The sequence below is a fragment of the Phyllostomus discolor genome, chromosome X (assembly GCF_004126475.2).
Source record: "Phyllostomus discolor isolate MPI-MPIP mPhyDis1 chromosome X, mPhyDis1.pri.v3, whole genome shotgun sequence".
Taxonomy (NCBI): domain Eukaryota; kingdom Metazoa; phylum Chordata; class Mammalia; order Chiroptera; family Phyllostomidae; genus Phyllostomus; species Phyllostomus discolor.
Genome location: NC_050198.1, coordinates 56,328,077 through 56,343,927, shown reverse-complemented (window position 1 = coordinate 56,343,927; position 15,851 = coordinate 56,328,077). Strand labels below are relative to the sequence as shown.

Genomic DNA, 15,851 nt, shown 5'->3' with positions numbered 1-15,851 from the left:
TTTCCAATGTAAGAATGACAGGTTTTTATAGAAAAATTGAAAAAGGCAAGAAGATAGCAAGAAGAAAAAAAATCGACCATAGTCCTACCACCTAAAGAACAACTATTTTGAAGTGCGGTCCTGCTTGTCCTTTAAACAAACCTTAATTTAGGTCCCATTTCTGATGTGATGCCTTCCTTGAACTTCCTCCTCCAGACCTTCCCTACCATGCTTGTAGTACTCTCTTGTACAAGTTAATTTGGTGCATGTCTTGTGTTTCCAACTATATTCTTAGATCCTTGAAGGCTGAACCCTTGAGTTATACTTCTTAATTTACCCCAAAACACTTAGTATTCAGTTGGCCAAAAAGTCCATTTAGCTTTTTCTGTAAAATAAAAGACACATTTCTCATTTTCACCAATAACTTTATTGATTTGGGTATTTTTAGTATGTCAACTATCTCCCCCATGGTATAACGTTGATTGTCCTCAATTAGTGTCTCGATTTGATGGCTGGTCTCCAACTAGTCTACCCGACCATGGAGCATTATCCAGCAAAAAACCTCCAGTGCAAAACTTCTCAAACTACTTTTGACACATTTGATCAGTCATAGCATCTTCTCCATATACTAGACAACTCTTTTTTTGCATTTCAGTTATGTTTTTACTTTTCTTGAAATAATAAAGCATAATAATACCAAAAGTGTATTTTCTTCTATCTTCAATATTAAAATGGCTACACAAAAATTCACTAATTTTGGTAAGGTTTTTTTTTTAAAGAATGCTGATATGACAGCTGTAACAATACAATCTAACAAAATTGTTTGAAATGAAGTTAAAGTCAACTAAATGCTACTAGACATCTTACAGAAAACAAACAAACAAACAAACTTTTTGGCCAACCCAATACTTTGGATCCGATATTTGTTTACTGATTTAACCTAAATGAATACAAACCATTTCAGAAAGGATATTAAAAAGGCCAAGTATCTAAGTCATGAAAGTTAAAGCTTTCAGGTCACCTGGTTTTGTGACTATCACGTTTCTGTTGCTGGAACTCTTAAAAGCCTATTGAACTAGTCTTTTCCTCATGCCAAACTGAATAAGAAGCAGACTGATTAAGAGCCAGGATTTGCTCAAAGATTCTCTATATAAGGCATAAAGGTGAGAGAGAGCATGAGAAAAGTGGGGGAGGCAGGGCAGAAAGGAGAGAAATAAGAGAGAGAAGAGAAAGGGAGAAAAAAGAAGGGTAGATAGAGTATATGGTCTAGTGCTCAATCCAGTATGTGATTTGCCTCCAGCACCGTATACAGGATCCCATCCACTTGTTCTGAGTCAAACCCGATCTCACGAAGCTCCAAGTGAGGGAGGACAGAAGTAAGGAGATAGCTGACGTGGATACGCAGCCTCGCAAGCTTTGCCAAAGCCCTGTATGATGGAGTGAGGGGGCAGGAGAAGAGATGACATGAAGTCATTAGCCAACAGAACAAAATGAAAGTCCTTAAAAATGGGCCTACATTTCTCAACAATTATGTTTCCATTAGCTACAAAGAAAGAAGAAAGCACAACGCCACCACAAGCACAGAGATTGGCTGCAACTCTCTAAGAAGTAATTCCTCAATCCTTGGTGGCTTATGAATTGATTCAGACTTCCTCCCTTATCTATGACCAGTAACTGGGGCCCTAAGAGATGCTTCCCATTAGCACTCACAAGCTGATAACTAAACCCTAGTAATTAACCTTTCTAGGTCATCTCCCTCTGGGGTCCTGTAGGAGACCTGAGCCTTCTGCAACACTTCCAGGTGCATCTCTGTCTCCTTTAGTTTCTCTTTTAGTTCTTGCTTTTCCTCTTTGGTTCTTTCCAGCTCAGCTTTCAAAATCTGGAATTCAGCTTGGCGATAGCCCATGTGTTTCTTGCTCCAATACAAGCCTTCCGTTTCCTGGGTACTGTAGGTCACCAATTCATGTTGGACTTTTTTGAATTCAGAATGCCAGTGATTCCTCTCCTGTTCCAGCTCCTCCACCTGCATTCCAAGAAATATAAGTTCAATGACTACATGCTATGAAAGTGGCAAAAATTATCCCTAATATATTCCAAGTGGCAAAAATTGTCCCTAATATATTCACTTGGTGATTTCTCTACAGATATCCCTCGACTTTGGACTTTTCTTATCCCAAAATGTGGGAGGGAAACACATTAGGGTTCACCTAATTTGAAACATACCACAGAATGATTCAATGACTTATCTTGTTTAAAGCCTTAAGAACATGAAATCATCAGAATTCTAACTCTCTGGTGCCTTGGTTACAATGACCTCTCACTCCTAGCAGTAAGGTGCTGCCCTAACCTTTTGCTGGAACAAATTCCTTTCAGCTAGAACACGTTCCAATTTTTCTGTGGTTCTTTTCAGTTCCTCTAGCTGTCTTTGGTTCTTCATCTTTGGCATATGACAACTTCCACTCTCCTCATAGCCTCTTCCTTTCTCCCCAGGGGCTACAGCAGGGATTATAGAAGAGGCCACAGAAGGATAAGGCACTGGGTTCCAGGATTCTGTTGCTTTTCTTCTCTCGGCAAGCTCCTCTCGGTTAAAAGGGATCAGCTGAATGGGAGCTCCTGAATCTCGGACACCTTTTGCAACACCAACAACAGCTACAAAAAGTCCCTTGTTTACTTCTTCCTTGTTTATATTTGTGCTGCCTCTGTTAGATTCTTCTGCTACCAATCTTGGCATCTGATCTTCTAATTCTTCAGGGAGCAGGGACCCCTGGTGTTGTTCCTGGGCCCCAGAATACAGAACTGAACCTCCACTACTGTGACTCATATTCTTGTTTGCTTCTGGGTACTCTGGGGAAAGGTATGGCGGTGTGCTTCTCTCAGAACTGGATTTATCATGGCTGTTCTCCCCTTCTGGGCAAGCAACAGTTGCCTCTACCCTCCTGTAAGAGCCAGACATGGAATAATCTAGAGGGGGTGTTGTCATCTCATTCTGGAGCCTTCTTCGTTTCTCCATAGGTTCCTCACCAAGGATCCATTTGTACTTACTGTAAGAAGAAGAGGAAATTAAATTTTAGCTGTGAAAATATAGACCACCCGTTATCTTATCCTATACAGCCCCTCTTCAAATTTCCCATACTAAAACTGACTCTAGCTGTTAGCCATAGCTCATTTCACATTAGGAATACAACTTTACCCCCAGACCCCTACTCTTTCACATACGTAGTTGGCTGAGATAGCAATTGGTCTTAAGGGAGAAAGGAAACCAAAAGGTATAAAGAGTCAGCACCTGGATATACCAGGAACAGGTTGATCTTGGTCAGAATTCTGAAAATAGGATCGAAATCAGCCTGACTTAGAAGTTTCAGAAATTCAAGTCAAGGAAGAAAAACAAAAAATATATACATACAAAATCCCCTAGTATGAGAATGGGGGGGAAAGGGGTCATGAAAAGCCTAGCAGAACATGTGGAGGAGAACTGAGTCAGCTCATTAATTTTAAAGTGTCACCAAAACCTTCCACTATCAAACACATGCACATTTTTTATACTGTAGTGAACACCACACAATTCTTTTACCAGTCAACTAGATTGTGGTTATTGCCCATTATTCACTTGTAAAGATAATTAAAGCACAGGGCCCTGGTCATAAACAAAGAAACTGAAGCAGCCAATTCAAGTCATTTCCCACTGTGGCAAAACAAAAACAAAACAAATCAAAACAAAAAACTCTCCTCTATTGGGATAAATAGGCACTCCCTCAGTTTTAAGGAAAGTCCAGGATAATGACCTCAATCACCTTCAGTTTCTGGCTGCTATATGCACAAAGGTTTGAAGGAACAAACAAAACAACTGTCACCAGTTAAATCCATAGGCAATTTTTTATCATGCAGTAGGATGGGACCCTCATTTTTATCATTATAACTATTCTGCCATCTCTGCAGGAGACCCAAGGAATTTCAAGGTGGAGATTGCCTTCAAAATTTTGTGAAGGTCCTTCTTCAATTTTAATATAAGCCTTTACAAATATAATTTTCCCTCTGAGTATTTCTTTAGCTTCATCCCATAAGCTTTAAAAACTATTTTATTGTTGTTCAATTACAGTTGTCTGCATTTACCCCCCCTACTACCGTCCCACCCCAACCATCCCCACTCCCTCCCTTGCTTCCACCCCCCTTTGGATTTGTACATGTGCCCTTTATAGTTGTTCCTGAAAACCCTTCCCCCCATTATGCCCTCCTACCTCCCTTCTAGTTACTGTCAGATTTTTGGATATTTTGTTTTCATTTTCATCTTCTCAAGATATTTTTAAATTTCCCTTGTGTTTTCATCCTTTACTTGTTATTTTGGAATGTGTTGTTTAGTTTCTACATATTTGTGAATTTTCAAATTTTCTTGTCATTGATTTCTAATTTAATTCCATTACATTTGGAGAACATCCTTTGCATAATATCAATCAACCCTTTCAAATTTATATAGGCTTGTTTCATGGTATAACATATGCTCTGTCCTTAGCTCAGTGGATTGAGCGCGGGCTGGGAACCAAAGTGTCCCAGGTTCGATTCCCAGCCAGGGTACATTCCTGGGTTGCAGGCCATAACCCCCAGCAACCGCACATTGATGTTTCTCTCTCTCTCTCTCTCTATCTCCCTCCCTTCCCTCTCTAAAAATAAATAAATAAAATATTAAAAAAAAAAACATATGCTCTGTCCTGAAGAATATTCCATGTGCACTTGAATATATATTGTACTGCTTGAGGGTGAAATATCCTGTATATACCATCTTCGTTTTCTGAAGATACTTTTATTGGATTTAAGATTCTTGGTTGAAATCAATAAATGTAATATAGTATACCACATAAACAAAATGAAGGATAAGAAATACATGATCATATCAATAGATGCAGAAAAAGCATTTGATAAAATCTAGCACCCATTTATGATAAAAATGCTCAGCAAAGTGGGAAGACAGGGAACATACCTAAACATAATAAAGGCCATATATGACAAACCTACTGCCAGCATCATACTTAACAGGCTAAAAGTACAGGTGTTTTCCTTAATATTAGGAACCAGACAGTGATGTCTGCTTTCACCTGTCTTACACAACATTGTACTGGAAGCCATAATCACAGCAATAAGATAAGAATAAGAACTAAAAGGCATCCAAATTGGAAAGAAAGAAGTAAAACTGTCATTACTGACATGACATGATACTGTACATAGAGAACCCTAAATATTCTACCAAGTATCTACTACAACTGATAAATGGATTCAGTAAAATAGCAGGATACAAAATTAATATCCAGAAATCAGTTGCATTTTTATAGACCAACAATGAACTATCAGAAAGGGAAATTAAGAAAACAATCCTAATCACGATTGCTTCAAAAATATTAAAATACCTAGGAATAAATCTAACCAAGGATATAAAAGACATGTACTTGGAAAATTATAACACACTGAAGAGAAGAAATTGAAGAAGATACAAATAAGTGGAAGCATGTACCATGTTTATGGACAGGAAGAATTAACATCATTAAAATGCCCATACTACCCAAAGCCATCTATAGATTCAATACAATTCCCATCAAGATTCCAATGATGTATTTTACAAGACTAGAACAAATATTTCAAAACTCTTTATGGAACCAAAGAGTCTCCAATTAGTAACAGCAATTTTGAGAAAGAAGAAGAAGTTGGAGGAATTACCCTAGCTAGTATCAAACTATACTATAAAGCCATAATAATTAAACTACTATGGTACTGGAATAAAAACAGACATACAGTTCAATGGTCAGAATAGAGAGCCCAGAAATAAACCCATGCCTTTATAGTCAATTAATATTTGACAGAGGGAACAAGCACACACAATGGGCTAAAGATAGTTTATTCAATAAATGGTGTTGGGAAAATTGGACAGTACATACATGAAAAAAAAAACAAAAACTAAACCACCTTCCTCCACCACACACAAGAATAAACTTAAAATGGATTAAAGACTTAAATGTCAGATTGAAAACCATAAAAATCCTGGAAGAAAACAGACAGTAAAATCTTGTGCACTGCTTGTAGCAATATTTTTTCCTGATATATCTGCTTGGGCAAGGAAAACAAAAGAAAAAATAAATGAGACTAAATTAAATTAAACTTTTTCCACAGCAAAAGAAAACATCAACAAAATAAAAGACAACCCATGGAATGGGAGAACATATTTGCCAATACATCTGTAAAGTGGTTAATATCCAAAATTTATAAAGTACTTACAAAACTCAACACTCCAAAAATAAACAATCCAATTAAAAAAATGGGCAAAGGACCTGAAGATAGTTCTCCAAAGAGGACATACAGATGGCCAATAGATATTGGAAAAGGTGCTCAATGTCACTAATCATCAGAGAAATGGAAAGTAAAACCGCAGTGAGATATCACCTGACACCAGTCAGAATGACTATCATTAATAAATCAACAAACAAGTTGTGGTGAGGATGTGGAGAAAGGGGAACCATTTTTGCTCTGTTGGTGGGAATGCAGATTGGTACAGTCACTGTGGAAAACAGTATTGAGTTACTCAAAAAAATTAAAAATGAACTGGTTTATGAGTCAGCAATTCTACTTCTGGGAATTTGTCTGAAGAAATCGGAAACACTAATTTGAAGGAATACAAGGAGCCCTATATTCATTGCAACATTATTTACAATAGCCAAGATTTCGAAGCAGCCCAAGCATCCATCAGTAGATGAGTGGATAAAACAACTATGGAACATTTACACAATGGACTATTACTCGGCTATGAAAAAGAAGAAAATTTTACCCTTTGCAATAGCATGGATGGACCTGGAGAACATTATGTTAAGTGATATAACCAGTTAGAGAAAGACAAATACAATATGATTTCACTCATATGTAGAGTCTAATCAAAACAAACTGAACTAATAAGCAAAATAGAGGCAGGCTCATAGATGGAGAACAGGCTGAGAGCTCTGGGTGGGGCAGTTAGGGGGTGAAGGGATCAAGTAAAAAAGAAAAAGGACTCATGGACAAGGATAGAAGTGTGGTGATTGTGAGGGGTGAAGAGGGACATAAAGGGGGTAAAAGGTAATGGAAATAATACAAAAAGTAAAAATAAATAAAAAATAATAAAAACAAATCTTGATTGACAATCTTTCTTTCAGTACTTTGAATGTCATCTTACTGCCTTCTGGTCCCCATTGCTTCTGATCAGAAGTGTGGTATTATTCTTAGTGGGATTCTCTTGTATATGATGAGGTTTTTTTTTTCTCTGCTTTTAAGATTTTCTCTTTGCCTTCAGCCTTCAATATTTTCACTATGACGACATATCTGGCTGTGAATCTCTTTGTAAGCCCTGTTTTGAGTGTTTGAGATTGTTGAATGTGTAGATTGTTTTTAAATCAAATTTGGGATTGTTCTGCCATTATGTCTTTGAATATTTCTCTACTCTCTTCCCTCTTTCTCTTCTCCTTTTTGTACTCCTAATTTGTATATATTGGAGCACTTAGTGATGTCCCACTTTTGTTTGAGATTCTGCTCATTTTTTTCATTCTTTTTTCTCTCTGTTCTTTAAAAAAATTTTTAAAGATTTTATTTTATTTTTAGAGAGAATAAAAGGGAGGAAGAGAGGGAGAGAAACATCAATGTGTGGTTGCCTCCTGTATGCCTCCAACTGGGGACCTGGCCCTCAATTCAGGCATGTGCCCTGAATGGGAATCAAACCAATGACCTTTCGGTTCACAGGCCAGTGCTCAATCCACTGAGCCACACCAGCCAGGGATCTCCATTGTTAACATAATCTATAATTGATGTATCTTCAAGTTTGCTGATTCATCCTTCTGTGAACTTTAATGTGCTGTTGAGTCCTTTTAGTAAAGTTTTAATTTTGGTTATTGTAATTTTCACCTCCATAATTCCATTTAGTTCCTCAAAAAATAACTTCTGTCCCTTTACTGATATTCTCCACCTGATGAAACATAATCTCCTTTAATTCTTTAAACATATGTATAATGGCTGCTTTGAAGTCTTTGTCTGCTAAATACAACATCAGGGTCTCTTCAAGAGAAGTTTCCATTGCCTGCTTTTTTTTTAAATCCCTATGTACAGGTCACATTTTCCCATTTCTTTTCATGTCTCGCGATTTTTGTTGACAACTAGATATTTTAGATGATATAGTATAGCAACTCTGGACATTGATTCTACTTCCTTAAATGGTTGATTTATTTGTTTGGCTGTTTATTTACTGACTTGGTTGAACTGACTCCATGAAATCTATTTCTCCAGTAGTATCCTGATCAGATTTCTTCTTGATTTTTATCTTTACCTGGAAACCTAGGAGTCACCCCTGGGTCAGCATAGGCCATTTATTGGTTAAAGGTTTAGCCTAAGCCCTGTTAGCTAGTTAGAGTTTTACCTTTATCACTGTATGTGTGTGTGTGGCCTAGAGGCTGCTATTGCAGTTCAAGAAATGTATGTTTCTACCCCACATTCAGCCATATAGTAGCAGTTTGGCTTTTTCCTCTGCAGTCACTGCTGAGGAGGCACAGCTTTGAGCACGCACAGTTTTCCAGACTACCAAGGGTATGTGTAATTTTATTTTTAGCCTGGCTTGCCAGGAGTTGTTCCTGTGTCAGAATACCTTACTGTTCAGCCAGTGGTTGTTTAGAGATTGTGCTTAAGGCTCTACTGCCATTGAGGCTCCTGCTCTTTGTTGTTTGATCTGTTTGAGGTTTGGGGACTGCTTTCAAGTCCACTACATTCCCTGGTCTGACAGAGTATAGCCTTGTGCTTATGCATGGCCTTCCTAACTCCCAGGGTTGACTATGACCAAGGGAGTTCTTGACTATTATTTCCTTTGTTCTCTCTGTTACCAAACATCTGATTACTTGGCTATTTTGCTTGTTGTAACTTATATTGTGGAGCTATGAGTACCCCCTTAATTGCTCCCCACCAAGATTTCCCTTCTTCTTGACAATGCCCTTAGGAATGGAATTCTCCATGATCTATTACACATAAAGTTAGTTCTTTCAGGTAGAGCTAAGGAGCTCATCTTTAAGGCCTGCCTCTCACCCTAAGGAAGAGGTGGGGGGCAGGGAAATTGACCCACTTCTCTAAGAGTAAAAGCTTTAAAAAATTATTGATTTTAATGATAGAAAGGAAGGGAGAAAGGAAGGAGAGAGAGAAGCATCAATTTGTTCAGTTCATTGGTTGATTCTTGTATGTGCCCTCACCAGGAATCAAACCCTCAATCTTGGTATATCGGGATGACTCTAACCAACTGTACTACCTGGTCAGGGCAAGAGTGAAACCTTTTTTTATGAATAGGTGCTCAGATGGTTTTTGGTTTGCTACTTCTGGCATGAACCTATGCCATACAAACAAGCTGAGGCTAGAGCAAAAGGAGTCCAGTATTGTCACCATGCCTTCCCTAAGTGAGTGCTTTCACCCTGACTTGGGGCTGGATGGAGGAAAGAGAAAACTGGCTTAGGAGAAGAGAGACCCAGTCTTCTTGAGTCTGTCTGGAATGGAGCTTCTACAAGATAGAACTGGGGGATATGATAAATGTTAGAGGCCAGCCCCTCCTGGGTGAACCATAACTGTAAACTAGGAACTAGGGGAAGATGGTAGGCTAAATGCCAAAGACTCTTGCTGTTCTTTCTGAGATTTAATAAATGTTTATTCATTTTCTGCATGACTCTAGCACAATTTCCAAGAACTCAGAATGATTAGTTTGTTTTGTTTTAATAACTTTTTCCAGTTAATGGTTATTTGTTGGTAAAGGTGTGTACTACATTCCTCATTTCTCCATTCTGGAAATCTTTCTCAAAGAATATATTTTAAAATGTTAATACTGGCCCGTGAATCAACATATTCATTAGAAAAATTGTTCTTTTATTTATACCTCATATTTATTGTTTCAAATATTCCTTTAAACACACTAGAATATCTCTGCTTTTCTTCCACCATTACAATGTAATTTTGGATTTTTTTGTTATCCTCTTAAACATGAACTAACTAGACTTTTACATATAACTTACTCAAAGTCTCTCTAAATATCTAAATAAATTACAACCACCAATTCTCTCCTTTGTCCATATGTTTATGCCTACTTTAGACCTTAGTTTGTACTGCTCATATGAAACCTAGCATATATTGGGTATATTTACATATAAAACTCTGACAACCATAAGTCCCTTTAGTTTGATTTCATCACTATCTTAAAATGCTGTCTTTCATACAGTAAGTACTCAAATATATGTAGAATGATTGATCAGAAAGAATTGTTTCCTTTAAAAGAAATAAGTTGTATTTCCCTAAATGGTTATGCCTATTTCACACTTGCTGAATCGATTCTCTATTGCAGGTGTACCCCTGCCCTTGTTAGATTTATGAGACTCATAAAACTGTTTCCAGTGACACCTCAGGAGGCCTTATTAGGTCCTAAAACCTACCAAACTGGAAATTTTAAAACCTTTCTTGGATAGCGTAGGCTTTATTTTATCTAGAGTTATAGAGTTGAACTACATGACCCCAAGCCCCTTTTATCACCTTCAGGGTTTTATAATAACCAATGAAACCTTTGTAACTCTCAACTAAATTGATAGTTACATTAACATCGTTTTATCAGAAAACCCTGTGTATTTCACTGAACTTTTGAGTATTTTCACTTTCCCTCATAAAAAGGCAGACTCATTCCAATCAATATGAATCCTTCTATATATATAATCTGAAATGACTCATTAATCATCATTTAATGACCTTACATAAAACATATGACATCAGTAGCAACATCAATTATCAGGTATCTCTTTCTCTTGAGAGAAAATTATTCTCAAATTCAAACTACAAATGCAGAGTCAAAGTACTTTACCTGTCTTCTATAGACAAACCCAACTCTTGGCACAGCAGTTCCACAAAGACTCATATAGAAATTGGAGAATAAAAATGGAACTTCCTTTTGGCCCAGCAATTCCACTGCTGGGATTATACCCTAAGAATACCGAAACACCAATGCAAAAGAACCTTTGCACCCTGATGTTCATAGTAGTGCTATTTACAACAGCCAAGTGCTGGAAACAGCCTAAATGCCCATCGGTAAATGAATGGATCAAAAAACTATGGGACATTTATACAATGGAATACTATGCAGCAGAAAGAAAGAAGAAACTCCTACCTTTCGCAACAGTTCAGATGGAAACTGGAGACTATTATACTAAGCGAAATATACCAGTTGGTGAAAGACAAATACCATATGATTTCACTTATAAGAGGAATCTAATGAACAAAATAAATTGAGAAAAACAGAACCAGAGACCTGGAAACAGGGAACAGACTGAGAGCTGCTAGAGGAAAGGGGGTAGGGGAGAATCTTGGATAGAAGGGGAAGGGATTAGTCAAAGAACATACATGAAAGACCCATGGGCATGGACAATGGTATGGGGATTGACTATGGATATGGGGGTAGGCTGGGTGGGAGGGGTGAAGGGGGAAAATGGGACAACTGTAATAGCATAAACAAGAATTAAAAACTAAAGAAATAATACATTTTTTTTAAAAACTGCCAAAAAAGAAATCTCAATAAAGACTGATAAAGTATGCCACCCAATGGATGTACTGACATACTGCACTCATAAAATACACACATGCACAGGTTAGCATTTGTAATCTCCTTCAGGTTACCAAAAGTTAGTATAGCATAATGAAAGAAACACTGATGAAAAAGGAAAATTGGTCACATTGGGGGAAGTATAGCCTTCAAGAGCAATGATACCTTGGTACTCCAGTGGCAATCTGACACATGACCATCTCAAGGAGACTAAGGTAGAAAAGTAATAGTGTGCTTCAAAAACATACAACACTAGGGAGGTGGGAGTGAGCAGGGCAGAGGAAGAATAATGGGGAGGATAATAGGGACAACTGTAATTGAACAACAATAAAAAAATACACAGCACTTTACTATACAACCTTCTCAACCTACAAGGGGAGCTGGAAAACTATAGATGGGAACAGAGAAGAATTACATTCAAGCCCCCAATACTGACTAGACTATATTTCTTACCTCCTTGTTATATAGTTCGATCTTAGAAATTGCTCCTTCAAAATGACTCAAATTCAATCATTAGTTATTGAGTACCTCTAAATATTTTCATACAATTTCTTATTTAATTCCTTTAGAGCTTAATTAGTTTTGCTCCTAATGGTTTACTTCCTCTTGGGACTTTTTGTTCACGTTCAGGGGGTTCATAGGGTTCTTCCACTATCTACAAGGCTTAATTTGGAAGAATCACTGAATAGGGAACTTGCACACATGTAGAGATGTTTGTCTAGATGAGAAGCCAAAAAGACCCACCTAAGAAGCAAGAAACAAGGAAAAATATTAATAACATTGGAGGGGGGAAACAGGAGTCCTTTTTACCGTATCATGTATTCCATTGCATCTATCCTCAGTTAAGAAGATATCCAAAGTGAAGAGGGTCAATTGAAAGTTCACAACCCACTATGTAATAGTGACAGTACTGATGATTGTAGAAGTTTCTATTATTAGAGAACAGCTCTACCTGCCCTAAGGCTTGGCTCTGCAAGATGTGAGAAGCATAACAGAGAGGATAAAGCAAGTCTTATTCAGGAGTCCTGAGCTCCATCTAGCCTCATGTCATTATAGGAGCAGTTATATATTTCAGTGGGTCAAACACTCCTGATATTTAAGAAAAAGAAAGATCACCCTGGCTGGTGTGGTTCAGTGGATTGAGTGCTGCCTGTGGAAGGAGAAGTCATCAGTTAGGTTCCTGGTCAGGGCCCATGCCTGGGTTGCAGGCCAAGTTCCTGACTGGGGGCATGCAAGAGGCAACCAATTGATGTTTCTCTCCCTCTCTCTCTCCCTTCCTCTCTCTCTAAACATAAATAAAATATTATAAAAAGGAAAAGGTATGTGCCTCCCTGTTATAAAGACTAACAAAATAATATTGATGAGGAACTAGAAGACAAACAAGTAAACTGGCAAAATAAACTTATACTAAAAATTTACTCTAGGAAACAATGAATTACAAGGCTTAAAGACATGAACTTTTAAAAAATATGTATTTTATTGATTATGATATTACAGTTGTCTCATTTTTCCTCCCCTTAATTCCCCTCTGCCCTGCACCACCACCACCCCACTTAGTTCATGTCCATAGGTCATACATATAAGTTCTTTGGCTTCTCCATTTCCTATACTATTCTTAACCTCTTCTGTCTATTTTGTACCTACCATTTATGCTTCTTATTCTCTGTACCTTTCCCCCATTCTCCCCACTCTGCCTCCCCACTGATAACCCTCCATGTAATCTGCATTTCTGTGATTCTGTTACTGTTCTAGTTGTTTGCTTAGTTTGCTTTTTTTTAGGTTTGGTTGTTGATAGTGGTTTGTTCTCACACTGTTCATATTTTTATCTTCTTTTTCTTAGCATAGTCCCTCTAACATTTCAAATAATGACAGTTTGATGATGATGAACTCTTTTAATTTCACCTTATCTGGGAAGCACTTTATCTGCCCTTCCATTCTAAATGATAGTTTTACTGGATAGAGTAATCTTGGATGTAGGTCCGTGCCTATCATGACTTCAAATACTTCTTTCCAGCTCCTTCTTGCCTCTACGGTTTCTTTTGAGAAATCAGCTGCTAGTTTCATAGGAACTCTTTGTAGGCAAGTGTCTCCTTTTCTCTTGCTGCTTTTAAAATTCTCTCCTTATTATTAACCTTGGCTAATGTAATTATGATGTGCCTTGGTGTGTGTTTCCTTGGGTCCAACTTCTTTGGGACTCTCTGAGCTTCCTGGACTTCCTGGAAGTCTATTTCCTTTGCTATATTGGAGAAGTTCTCCTGAATTATTTTTTCAAATAAGTTTTCAATTTCTTAGTCTTCCTATTCTCCTTCTGGTACCCCTATGATTTGGATGTTGGAATGTTTAAAGTTGTCCTGGAGGTTCCCAAGCTTCTCCTCATTTTTTTGAATTCTTGTTTCTTCATTCTGTTCTGGTTGAATGTATTTCTTCCTCCTGCTCCAAATCTATGATTTGAGTCCCCATTTCCTTCCCTTTACTGTTGCTTCTGTTATTTTTCTTCATTTCACTTTTCATAGCCTTCACTTTTTCCTCCATTTTGTGACCATACTTAACCATTTCTGTGAGCATCCTGATCACAAGTGTTCTGAACTCTGCATCTGATAGGTTGGCTATCTCTTCATCACTTAGTTCTATTTTTGGAGCTTTGATCTGTTATTTCATTTGGGGCATATTTTTTTTTTGTCTTGGCATGTCTGTTATGTTGTAAGGGGCAGAGCCTTAGGTATTCACCAGGGTGGGGCAACCCACATTGCTGTTTTGTAGTGCTGTATGTGGAGGAGGGGTCCAAGCAGGAACAATACCACTTGCTCAGGTTGCCAGCTTTCAGTCACTTCCCCTGCTACCCATAAGTAATTGAGCCTTTCTGGTGCTAATTCCCAGGTGGGTAGGTTTGTGTATGTTCTAGGACCCTGTGGGTCTCTCCAATAAACTCTTCTGTGAGGCTGGGAGTTTCTCCCACCACCACAATCCTCACAGATTTTTATGGTCAGAGGCTTTGAGGTTTTATTTTCCCATGCTGGAAGCTATGTTGGGCTGTCTGTCTCGCTCACCAGTTGTTCCTACTGGTTTATCCATATGCAAATGTTGGAGTGCCCGGTCCACCTGCTGCAGCCTCTCTGCTCCAGTTGCCTATCTCTGCTCCTCATATCAGTCTGAATAAATGTTTCTTCTTTAACTCCCTGGCTGTCATATTTCCATAGAGTTCGATTTTCTGGCAGTTCTGGTTATTTGTTGTTAAATTTGTTGTTGCCCTTATTTTGATTGTGCAAGGACTCAAAGTGTATTTACCTATGCCTCCATCTTGACTGGAAGTCCTAAAGGCATAAACCTGTAATGGTTATTTTTATATGTGGCCAAAATGTGCTAGGCCTGTGGAGACCCACAGGACTTCAATATTCCTAAACGTAAGGAAAGAAACTATGCTTATCTATATAAGTTTAGCTTGCATTTGAATAGTACATTATGCTTTACAAAGAGTGTTCGTGTCTATTGTTTCATTTACATAATTTTCTACATAATGTGAATATATCATTCATAGAAAAGCATTTATCAAATCATCACCCCATAAAAGTAAATTAAAAGGATATACAGATTTGAAATAGCAGTTATAATGTTGAATAATTGGGGGTACGTGCAACACAGAATTCTATCAACCCAAAATAGTATTTATCCTGAATTTCATGCTATGCCTCAGTAAAAACATAAACATGATAACCATATCAACTTACTTTACAGGAAAACAAGCCCTGAGGCTTATTACTGAAGAGAGACTATGTTTCTTACCCACCTGGAAAACTGAAAAACACTGGAATCCAGAGGCTTAAGTTGAAAAACAGGTGTTTTGCTTTCTTCTCCAACAGATGGAAGCTGGATAGGGCTATCAATTTCCTCATATACAATTGTTTTATTATTTAATTTATCCATATCTTGAATAGTAGGGATATTGAGCGGGTTAGTGAATACCTAGCAAAGAAAAATATGATGTATAAAAATCCCCATTTCAAACTAAATACCAAAGGATGAATTGTCCTTCTGATGCTAGGAAAGAACACTTGGCCAAATAAAAAGAAACTGTTTCATACATGGAACAATTAGCACACAGAAATGTACACTAGAAAACTGAACCCAGGCACATTCAATTATAACTTTATCAGTTGGAAGCCAATATACCTCCCCAACTCACTTATTGGCTTCTAGAGTCATCACACCCACAACATAAACCCAGGCCCTCTAGTCAGTGTCTAATTCTCTCTTATGATCCAGTTTA

At 37.7% G+C, this 15,851-nt stretch overlaps 1 protein-coding gene across 5 annotated transcripts in view; it reads right to left on the bottom strand.

The window, feature by feature from the left end:
* Positions 1-806: 806 nt before the first annotated feature.
* The window catches only part of MORC4 (MORC family CW-type zinc finger 4), a 73,581-nt gene continuing 58,536 nt past the window's right edge, over positions 807-15,851 (bottom strand). For 2 of the 5 annotated variants that reach the window (XM_036017057.1, XM_028522607.2), the window contains 4 exons: positions 15,372-15,547; positions 2,327-3,020; positions 1,757-2,002; positions 807-1,406 (listed from right to left, as the gene is read on the bottom strand). In XM_036017057.1, the coding sequence (XP_035872950.1) occupies positions 1,326-1,406; positions 1,757-2,002; positions 2,327-3,020; positions 15,372-15,547 (1,197 nt within the window). In that variant the 3' untranslated portion in view covers positions 807-1,325. Of the gene's footprint in view, positions 1,407-1,718; positions 2,003-2,326; positions 3,021-15,371; positions 15,548-15,851 lie in introns of all 5 variants that reach the window. The other 3 variants (XM_028522606.2, XM_036017056.1, XM_036017058.1) reach the window with 2 other exon arrangements.